The sequence below is a fragment of the Pristis pectinata genome, chromosome 16 (assembly GCF_009764475.1).
Source record: "Pristis pectinata isolate sPriPec2 chromosome 16, sPriPec2.1.pri, whole genome shotgun sequence".
NCBI lineage: Eukaryota > Metazoa > Chordata > Chondrichthyes > Rhinopristiformes > Pristidae > Pristis > Pristis pectinata.
In genome coordinates, this window is record NC_067420.1 from 3,886,601 (window position 1) to 3,896,813 (window position 10,213).

The window sequence follows — 10,213 nt, forward strand, 5'->3', positions numbered from 1 at the left end:
CTGATTACTGTCAAAATAATGAGCAGTCTCACCGATCATCTTTTACCAAGACTGTCAGCTCCTTGATTGACAGTTCACAAAATTTCCACCAAGCAACACAGTATCAGGAGCAAAATCACTCAGACTGAACAACTTCAGCAAAAGCTCATTTTCTTTCACATAATTCATGCACTCCTATGGTTTTCCACCCTGTTATTGCCTGTTGCTTTATTCTTTCTTTTTTTCTTGTACCACTATCATGCCATAGATCAATGCATCCCACACACAAACGAAATTGGTCAGTAACCTTTAAGAATGCACCGATAAACAAGTGCAGCATGCTGAAAGCAAAATGTAAATTCTGCACGGTTGCCATTCATTGTTGCCACGAGTTTTATCTATGAAAAACATATTTTTCCAAGTAGGCCTTTAGTAGTGGTTTTCAAAATTATTAAATCTTCCTAAATATTCAAGGCCTAATTATAGAACAACCATCAGCATCCTCGAACAATGGTTCAGCGGGCTGCACCGCTCTAGAGCAAAACAGCTAGACCTCACTAGACCTCATGGTTATAAGGTTCTTTCCACTATTTATCCGATGTGAAGAAAGAGCAGGAGGTGGAGGTTGTGCCACGGGTAGTGGATTGACAGGAAAAGAGAGCAGCTACAACATGATCAATTAACTGATGATCATTATCTGTAACCTCAGTCGCACTTCCCTGTTCACAAACAATCTGCTGTTGTCGTCTTCCCTCAATCACCGATATCTTGTCCACCTTCTGACAAATTATGAATAAAGAACACCCAAAAATGCCCATCCCAATCCAAATTTATAATTTCAATTTATACAACAGAAGACTGATCACACATGTACATTAGCCTGGTGCCCACTGTCCACCCTGATGCTCCTGTGTAGTATTTTTCTAATGGTTGCAGCATGGCTGGTGGGAGGGATGGGAGGAGTGGCAGATGGCAGATGGAGGGTAACCTCAGCAGTCTCCAGGCCTGGAAACAGCACCTTCTCTGGCTTGGCTCCAGCTGTCTGGGTTGATCAGCCAACAGCAAGGGCATTGGGTGAATGGCAAAGCTGGAAGCAGGAATTCTATCAACTTGAGATAGGTGCCACCCTGTCAAGTGGCACCTCAGAATTCCCACTGGAAGACAAATTGATGGATTAACGTAACAGACTGGGAACCCCTCTGTTGTGGTATCTGGACCATAGCGGCATAAATTTGAACTTGCAAGGAAGCAGATCAAGCTTCTGTCACATTGCAACACCTAGACCTTTAAAGGAACTACATGGAACTGAGACGTCAGCCAAAAGACTGGTGGGTTCTACAGATGTGCTGATACAGATGTCAGCACATTCCATGTCAGAATGAATGGCTCCAAGCTCTGTGCAAAGCCTTATGTTAGACTTCCAAAGCACCATTTGTTTTTATACCACCTCAGCCTTCTGTCAAAGCTCCTATCCAAGTCCCCTGAAATAAAACTGGTCTGCGACTTTGACTTCTGCCAAGCTGGCGTTTGCACTGCCCCTGCAGCCTGGCTTCTATGCACTTGTAACTCATGTGTCACCACATGCAGATCCCTCTGAAATACAGGCAGAGGTGGCGGCTGAACCGATGCCTGCAGCTGCAAGATTGAGAGACAGCATCTCTTCATCTTCATTTTCTTCCACTTCCTGTTGTGATTAAGTGGGCACCAATTCTTAAGGTTCTGAAATAAAAAAGGGACAAGTCGAAAGAAAAATGCAAAAGTCAATGCTTACACTTTCTGTTGTTTCTAGATCAGAAAAGACTGGGTGTTGAGAGGGGAGGGGGTTAGGATGAGGATGATCAGATTTACAGACACCCTGGAAATGATCCTTTCAGGTCGACTGGAACGCAGTCTTGGTGATGCCACTTCCCACTGACCCTTTCCTTCAAGAAGATAAAACATGCAGGTGTGCCTGTCATCCTCAAGTTCTTCACTACTCTCTGCTCTTATTTATCATCACGTCTGTCAAGAAAGAGCAAATGTGTTGGAGCGACGTGGCAGTCGTGACGAATAGACACCAATGTGCGATCTGCAAGTTGTGCATGCCAGGGTGTAAGGGAGCTGAATGGTCACGTTCAGCCATGATTGATAGAGGCCAAGTAGATGAATGATGAAGATTGGACAAAGTTCATGGCACATTTGATTGATATGCTATTTGACAATAAGGTCTCACCTTGACAACTTGTCACATTGTGAAATTTCTTCCTGCACTACATGCACATTTGATAAGCAACATCCCAAATTATATCCTGTTCTGCTGCTACTTCCCACTGGAGGGCCTCCAGACATGGGACCCCTCTCGTCTCCAACTCTTCCATCAAGGTCCCCAATAAACTAGATCCAAGCATTGCCACACACTCAATCTCTCCCAGCATAGATTCAGCTTGCAAACTGTGGCCTACTGACAATTTCAGCTACAATGTACTTCATGTCCAAAAAGTGCAGGCTTCCTTTAAGTAGTGCCTGCCCACTAGTGATGCATAGAGCCAGCACCATGGGTAGAATTGGTTAAAAGTGGTAATTATTTAATAGAACAGGTGACCCTAATTTATCATACTGCTTACAAACGAATGAATGAGTGCTGCTTAATCATGCACGGTAATCCATACGTAGGCCACCCTCACATCATGGCAGTTCAGGTAATGGAAATTCACACTTACAGAATTTACAAATCATTACCAAACAATCTGTGATACGGAACAAAATTTGCCATTACAAAATTTTTGTGGAGAAAGGTCAATAAGCAAGCACAAGATGTATTATTTTTTTCCAACTCGCACTTCTCGACACATATACAGATGACACGGCTTTGCATTACAGGAAACTGCGATACGGACCATTTCCTTGGAATGCAAACCTCCAGTAACGTGGGGGTTACCTGTATCAGTCTTTGGGTCTTATCCTGATAGGTAAATACAGGACATTAGTTAAATTGGCAGTGACCTAATTGAATGGAAGAGCAGGCAAAAGAACTGAAGAAAAGCAAGGGAATTCTCTGCAGAAACCTATGCAATGTTCATCTGGTCATTATTACCTTGTTGTCTCTTGAACCTTGCTGCGTTTCCTACATCACAACTGTACCTTACAGACTTTAAAGCCTTCACTGAGCCCATGAAAAGTACCATGAGAATTAAATATTTCTTTCAAATGGAATGTAGAACATAGAACAGTACAGCACAGGAACAGGCTGTTCAGCCCATGATGTTGTGCCGAAGAGCTAATGACACCTAATCCCTTCTGCCTGCACATGGGCTATGGATATGAATATCAGAGAGTTGCTCAGGCTTCAAAGGGAAGACTTCCAGACCTCAAAGATTCTGCAGCTGCTACAGAGAGCAGATTGTTGTGATAAGATAATGCCCCATCCTCTAACCCAACAACTTGTTCAGACCCAGACCAATCACTCTGTGCCTCTTATCCTCTCCTGGGTCCTTTTTGTCCTGCAAATGTTTCTCAGAACAGAAAAGTTGCCACAAACTTTCAGCCAATTAATGTTATTCCAACCCTATTCCCCTCATCCCACCACACCCCACTGACCCAACAATTAGCGGGTACTCACTCCTTAACCTCAACCCATCCAGGTCGCTGCCGCAGAACATCCAGGATAGTATTTGTCAAAACACATTTGAATCGTATGAAGTTGCGTTGCTCCCTAGTAGAAAGACAATACCGTTAACGTCCAAAGAAACAAGAGCATAGCATTAACGCCCAGAACCCAAGATGCAAACTACTCAATCACCCAAATGTACAAAGAGAGAGAAGGAAAAGGAGAAAGGATACTGGAGAGGTGCAGGGTGATAGAGAGGGGAGAAAGTGTTGGTTGGTAGGGATTGGGTGGGGGGGTGGTGGGTGAGATAGGGAAGAGAGGGGAGAAAATGGATAAATCACCAGGCCTGGGTGAAACCTATCCCAGGCCCAGGCTGTTCAAGTAAGAGAGGAAATTCCAGAGCCCCTGACTACAAATTCCCCGTCTTTGTCTTGTCAGAAGACTGGACAATGGTTAACGTTGTACTATGGTTGATAAATGGAAACAGGGATAATCAAATCAAGTACAGGGTGGTTAAACTTTGGTTGGAAGTTATTGGAATCTAGAGAGAGTATAAACTTTCATTTAGAAATATTGATTGGGGGCAGTCAACGTGGGAAGATTACGTCCAGCTAACTTGAATGAATTTTGTGAGAAATAACGAGAGTCAATGAGTGTTGTTTAATGTAGCCTACCTAGAATTTAGCAAGGCTTTTGAGAAAGTCCTACATGGCATGCTGGTCAAAAAAAAGTAAAACCCTGTGGGATCCAAGGGACAATGATAAAATGGATCCATTTTTGGCTCAGTGGCAGCAAAGGGCAATGGTTAGCAGGTGTTTTTGCAAACATAAGACTGTTACCTGCGAGGTTCCATCAGATTCAGAAGCTGGCTCCTTGCTTTATGTTATGTATATCACCGACTTAGACATGATAAAGTAGTACATAGATGATATAAAAACTGACAATATCATTCACAGTGAAATAGAAAACTTTAATTTCAGGAAGATAGAGATTGTCTGGTCAATTGGTCAGAGAAGTGGCAAATGGAATTTAATTCAGAGGTGTGAGGTGCTGCATTTATGGAGATGCAACAAGGCAAGGGAATAATACAATAAACGGGAGAATGCCAGGCCGGGCCGGGTGGGGTAAAAAGGGACCTTGGAGAATTTCTCCATAAATTCACAAAGGTAGCAGTGCAGATCAATAAGATGGTTTAAAAGGCATGCTACCCTTTATTAGCTGAGACATAGAATATAAGGGAAGTGAGGTTATGCTAGAACTGTATATAATATTAGGTCACAGTTTGAGCAACACATATTTGCTGGAACTGGAAAACTGCAGCTGTGACGAAAGATTAGTTAAACTATGAATGTTTTCTTCAGAATAGGGGAGATTTAATTGAAGTGTACGAAATTATAAGAATAAATTTAAGGATTACAAAGAATAATTGAGAAGCAAAAGGGTCAAAAATCAGGGGGCGTGAATTCAAAGTAAAGTAAAGATTAGGGGAAAAGAGGAAAAAAGGGCCGAGGCATCTGGAGCATTGCCTGACAGTGGGGGAGAGACACAGACTCATATTTAAACAGTATTTGGACATGTACTTGAACAGCCGAGATCAGACCCCAAGGTGGAAAGTACGATTAAGCTTGATAGCACTTTTTCCACCTGCATTGACACAATGGGTCAAATGGATGTCGAAACCTAAATCTTCCACGATTCCACGAGTCGGAGGACAGGAGACAGAAGGTCCATTGAATAGATTAAACAGATCATTTGCTATTGAACAAAACAAATCAACTCACCTTTGTTTCGGATTACCAAATGGTCCTTTGTTCACAACGCACTACAGGTAAGAAAAGACATGTCATTGCACCTGCAAAACCAGCAAAAAGGGAAAGGCGCATGTGAAGAGATGGGTGGGAAGTAGGGGTGAGGGGATAAGGATGAGGAGGCAAAGCAGGGATAGAGGAGCTGGGGGAAAGGAGGGAGGGAAGAGGGGGTGTGGAGGGAGGGGGGAGAGAGGGGGAGAGAAAGGGGGGGAGAGAGGGGGAGAGAAAGGGGGGGAGAGAGGGGGAGAAAGGGGGGAGAGGGGAGGGAGGGAGGGGGGAGAGAGGGAGGGGGGAGAGAGGGAGGGGGGAGAGAAGGGGGGGAGAGAGAAGGGGGGAGAGAGGGAGAGAGGGAGAGAGGAGGGAGGGAGGGAGGGGGAGGAGGGAGGGGGAGGGGAGGGAGGGGGAGGGGAGGGAAGGGGGAGGGGAGGGAAGGGGGAGGGGAGGGAAGGGGGAGGGGAGGGAGGAGGGAGGGGAGGGGGAAGGAGGGGGGAGGGAGGGGGGAGGGAGGAGGGGTGGGGAGGGGCAGATTACAAGAGTGGAGGGAGAAGGGAGAGGCAGAGAGGGAGAAGGTAAGAGGGTGAAGGGATCGGAAGAGTCAGGGAGGGGTGTGGGCAGAGGGTGTGGGGTGTGGGATGTGTTGGGGAGGCGGTGTGGGGGTGGGGGGTTTTGGGGGTGGGGGTGGGGGGTGGGGAAGTTGACGGGCCCGGGTCCGGGGGCTGCAACATTTGGCAAGTCCCCACCTTGCTGCGGTTCATGGCGCCTTCCGCGTTGCTCCATCACCATGGTAACGGTGCACCGAGCGGCTCTTCTGTGCGGTGCATGCGCATTTGGGTGAAGGGGGCGGGGTCTGTGGGCGGGGCGGACAGGCGCACCTGTGATTGGTGGGAAGCCCGGCGGTGAGGCGCTGATTGGTGGCACCGGGCAGAGTGGGCGGGCGCTGTGTCACCCGGAGTGAAGGTCAGTGGACTGGAAAGGCGCGGGGAATGGCGTCGACCGTGTGTGGTGGAGATCATCCTCCCGCTGTGTGGAAAGGGGGGGAATTGGGTTATGCATTGGAAATGGGATCACACGGTATAAAAAGATGTTGGAGAATGGGATCATATATAAATAGATATTAGAGTATAGGATCACACTGTGTAAAAAGGTGCCAGAATGGCATCATACTGTGTAAAAAGATGTTGGAGAATGGGATCATACTGTAAACAGATGTTGGAGAATGGGATCATATATAAATAGATGTTAGAGTATAGGATCACACTGTGTAAAAAGATACTAGAGAATGGGATCACACTGTGTAAAAAGGTGTCAGAATGGGATCACACTGTGTAAAAAGGTGTCAGAATGGGATCACACTGTGTAAACATGTCAGAGAACGGGATCACACTGTGTAAAAAGATGTTGGAGAATGTAATGCAATGGCAGAGTCGGGACTACACTGTGTAGTCGGAAAATACAGAATGGGACCACACTATGTAACAGGCAACATAGAAGTGGAAAGCAAAAAATAACATAGAACACTGGAAATACTCAGCAGATCAGAGTGCATCTGTGGAGACGAGTGAGTGTTTCAGTTCCATGACCTTTCAACGGGATCACACTGCATAATACTCAAGATATATGGGACCACATTGTGTTACAGAATGGGATCACACGGTGTTACAGGATGGGAATGGGACCAGACTGTGAAATATTTTGTGCAGTATAGCTTTAATCCCGTATAATGGTTGGTTACAGAATGGAGTTACATTGTGTGACAATATAGTATTAAATGGAACTATATTTTATAATGGAGCAGTAGAGAATGGTTGCTATGTTATGTCAACGTAGAATTAAAAGATACAGTGGATGGTATTGAGGAGAGAAAGTTGTCTGTGAATTTTTTTTAATGTGCAATGGCCATTGTACACGTAGCTGACTGAGAATAACTGGGTACGTTGGCCTGGGCAAGGACGCTGATGGTGTTCCTTTCAAAAAAATTTGAGCATTTTGCAGAGACAAATTTGGTGGTATTTTCCAGTGTCTCAAGATACCTGCTGTAGGTAGAAGACATAAGAGACTGTAGATGCTAGAATCTGGAGCAACAAACAATCTGAGAGGGGAGTGGAGGGGACCACACTCAGTCCTGATGCAGGGTTTCAATCCGAAATATTGAAAATTCCTTTCCTTCCACAGATGCTGCTCGAGATTACGTGTTGCACCTGCTGTAGGTAGTCCAGATCTCAGAAGAATATAGGAGGGCAGGATCACTGTAGATAATGAAGTTTGTGTCACGTCTGCGGTCTTGATCTTCAAAAGTTGTTTTCTTCAATCAACCAAAGGCTGTGCTAGTGCATTGAAGGCAATGCAGCTCAACAATTGAGGTTCCAGTGACATTGGTTCTGCAGTCTAGATGTCGTAGGTTGGACAATTTCCCATTAGTTCTGAAGATTAGCTCCACTCCCTCGGGAGGTTTGCTGGTGATGAGGTGCAACATCGTGGAGAGAAAGGTTAAAAAAAACTGTTGGGGCAATGATGCACTTTGTTTGACGCTGATCTTCACTGAGATTAGTTGTGTTGTAAACCTGTTGGTTAATATTATGGCTTAAATGCCATTGTGGAACAAACATAAGATAGAGATGAATATCTGTGGGCAGCCAAGTTAGTGGAGAGTGTTCCACAGTCCCTCCTGAATGATGTAGTCAAAAGCTTTAGTGAGGTGAGGATGGTGAAGTAATTTACTTGAAATACTTTTGTCTACCTCCCTACTTTTGTGTTCAGTTCCCATTACAATAAATGATAGCATTCTGCTGTCATGATTACTCCCCATACCTGCATTTACAAATAATACATCATGACATCAATTCTTGTGCATCTCAGAGCTCACCGTTTAGATATTATGTTTACTTTTCTTGGCAAAATGGACAATTTCACTTTTTCTCACCTTATAATCCATTTGCCAGATCTTTGCCCACTCACTGAACCTGTCTTTATTCCTCTGTAGCCTCCTTAAGTCCTCTTCGCAACTCACTTTCCTCCCAATCTTTGTGTCTTTAGCAAAATTACCAAAAGTGCCTTTGGCACCTTCATTCGAGTCATTTATATAAATTGTGAAAGATTGAGACCCCAGCAGCGATCCCTGTGGCACACCACTTGTTTTATCACACCAACCAGAAAAAGTCCCAGTTATGCCTACTCTGTTTCCTCTTAGCGATCCACACTAAAATGTTACCCCTACAGCATGAGCTTTGATTTTCCACAATATCCTTTGATATGTCACCCTGTCAAATTCCTTCTGGAAAAGTAAGAATAGCACATCCATTGTTTCTCACAATGCAGTTTATTCCTTCAAAGAGCTCCAATAAATTTGTCAAAACCATGTTGACTTTGCCTGATTATCTTGAATTTTTCGAGGTGTGCTCTAATTATGTCTTTAGTAATAGCTGCTAACATTTTTCCAATGACAGATATTAAGCCAAGTGGCGTGTAGTTTTCTGCATTCTGTCTCCCATTTTGAGTAAAGAAGTTTCATTCACTATTTTCCAAATTAATGGAACCTTACCCAAATCTAGGGAATTCTGGAAAATTAAGATTAATCTTGCATTAAGACCTAATGCAAAATACCTGTTTAATTCATCTGCCACCTCTTTATTTTCAATTATTATTGGAACTTCAGCGGTGATGCTATCTGTCAAAGGGCCTAGTCTTTTAAGTTGCCATATGACCTTTTAGACTTCTTGTTGGCCATGAGTGATATTGGACGGAATAGGCAGCTGTAGGATGGAGTTAAGTGCACTCTCGTCTAGGACAGTTGTTGAGAAAGTTTGCCATGCAGAGGGTATTGCCTGCCTCTCTTTCCTTGATTAATTGACTTCCATTCTTTCTTTTTAATGGTGTGGGGCTTTGGTTTTTGGGCCTCAGATGTTCTTGACAGCACTGAAGAAGCTGCACATGCTATAAGGCTCAGTGAGTTGCTGGGCCTCCTGTACTGTTTTCACTTAGGATCTTTTCTATAGTCCACAGGTTTTCTGCTGGACTTCCAACCCTGGAATACCTTGTGTTTGTGGTTCATTAGCTTCTTGACCTCCTGGTCATTCTCAACGACCCAGTCCTGGTTCTTCATTGTAGAGAAGACCAGAGTCTCTTCACAGATGCTAATTATGGTGGATTCAGGGAAGTCCAGATGTTGAGAGTCCTCAATGGTTTCTGTTGGCTGAGAGTTGACAGTTTGTCTGTGAGACATTGTCTAAGAAGAGCTGACTCTTGTGGAGAGCTTTGTCAATGATCTCCTTGCAACACCATTTCTGTTGACTTTGGTGATTTGTGCCCGGTTAATGAAGGTAACTGAGCAGGTCAGGCAGTGTCCAGTAGTCATCGGTATCTGTCATGGCACAGATAATGTGGACGCCCATGAGGTCTCTTGATTGGATTGTCACATAACAGGTGCCTATGTCTGGATGTGGGATCTTGCCATGACTTCATATGGACTGCACCATGTCCTTCAAGAAATCTGTCTTGGATACAGCTTGCCTACAATGAATGAACCAGTACGCAAGAAAGGGAAACTATATTTTCAGGTGAGAAACTGTTTGACAAAGTCCATCCTGTGGTAATATCTGCGGGACAGACACCCTTGTCCTTCTGTGTGGTAGAAGCTGAGGATTCATATTCTGATCAGGAGAAAGTTTCATGAGCCACTCAATTGGGAAACAACACACACAGCAGCCATTGACTCAGTACTACAAAGCAGCTTCAGCTAGATTGAGACTAAGCAGTGTCTTTGGACTCGCATTCATTAAGCCAGGTAGAGAGCATTTCTCAGAGTCTTTACAATTTAGAGATTTTTGCAACACAGACACAGAAA

The 10,213-nt window shown here is 44.4% G+C and overlaps 1 protein-coding gene across 1 annotated transcript in view; it reads right to left on the bottom strand.

Moving 5' to 3' along the window:
* ttll9 (tubulin tyrosine ligase-like family, member 9) overlaps positions 1–6,163 on the bottom strand; it is a 35,634-nt gene extending 29,471 nt beyond the window's left edge. The window contains exons 1-3 of the mRNA XM_052031384.1: positions 6,114–6,163; positions 5,347–5,387; positions 3,578–3,670 (exon numbers count right to left, since the gene is read on the bottom strand). Coding sequence (XP_051887344.1) covers positions 3,578–3,670; positions 5,347–5,387; positions 6,114–6,128 — 149 coding nt within the window. The 5' untranslated portion in view covers positions 6,129–6,163. The remainder of the gene's footprint in view (positions 1–3,577; positions 3,671–5,346; positions 5,388–6,113) is intronic.
* Between the last annotated feature and the right edge of the window lie 4,050 nt (positions 6,164–10,213).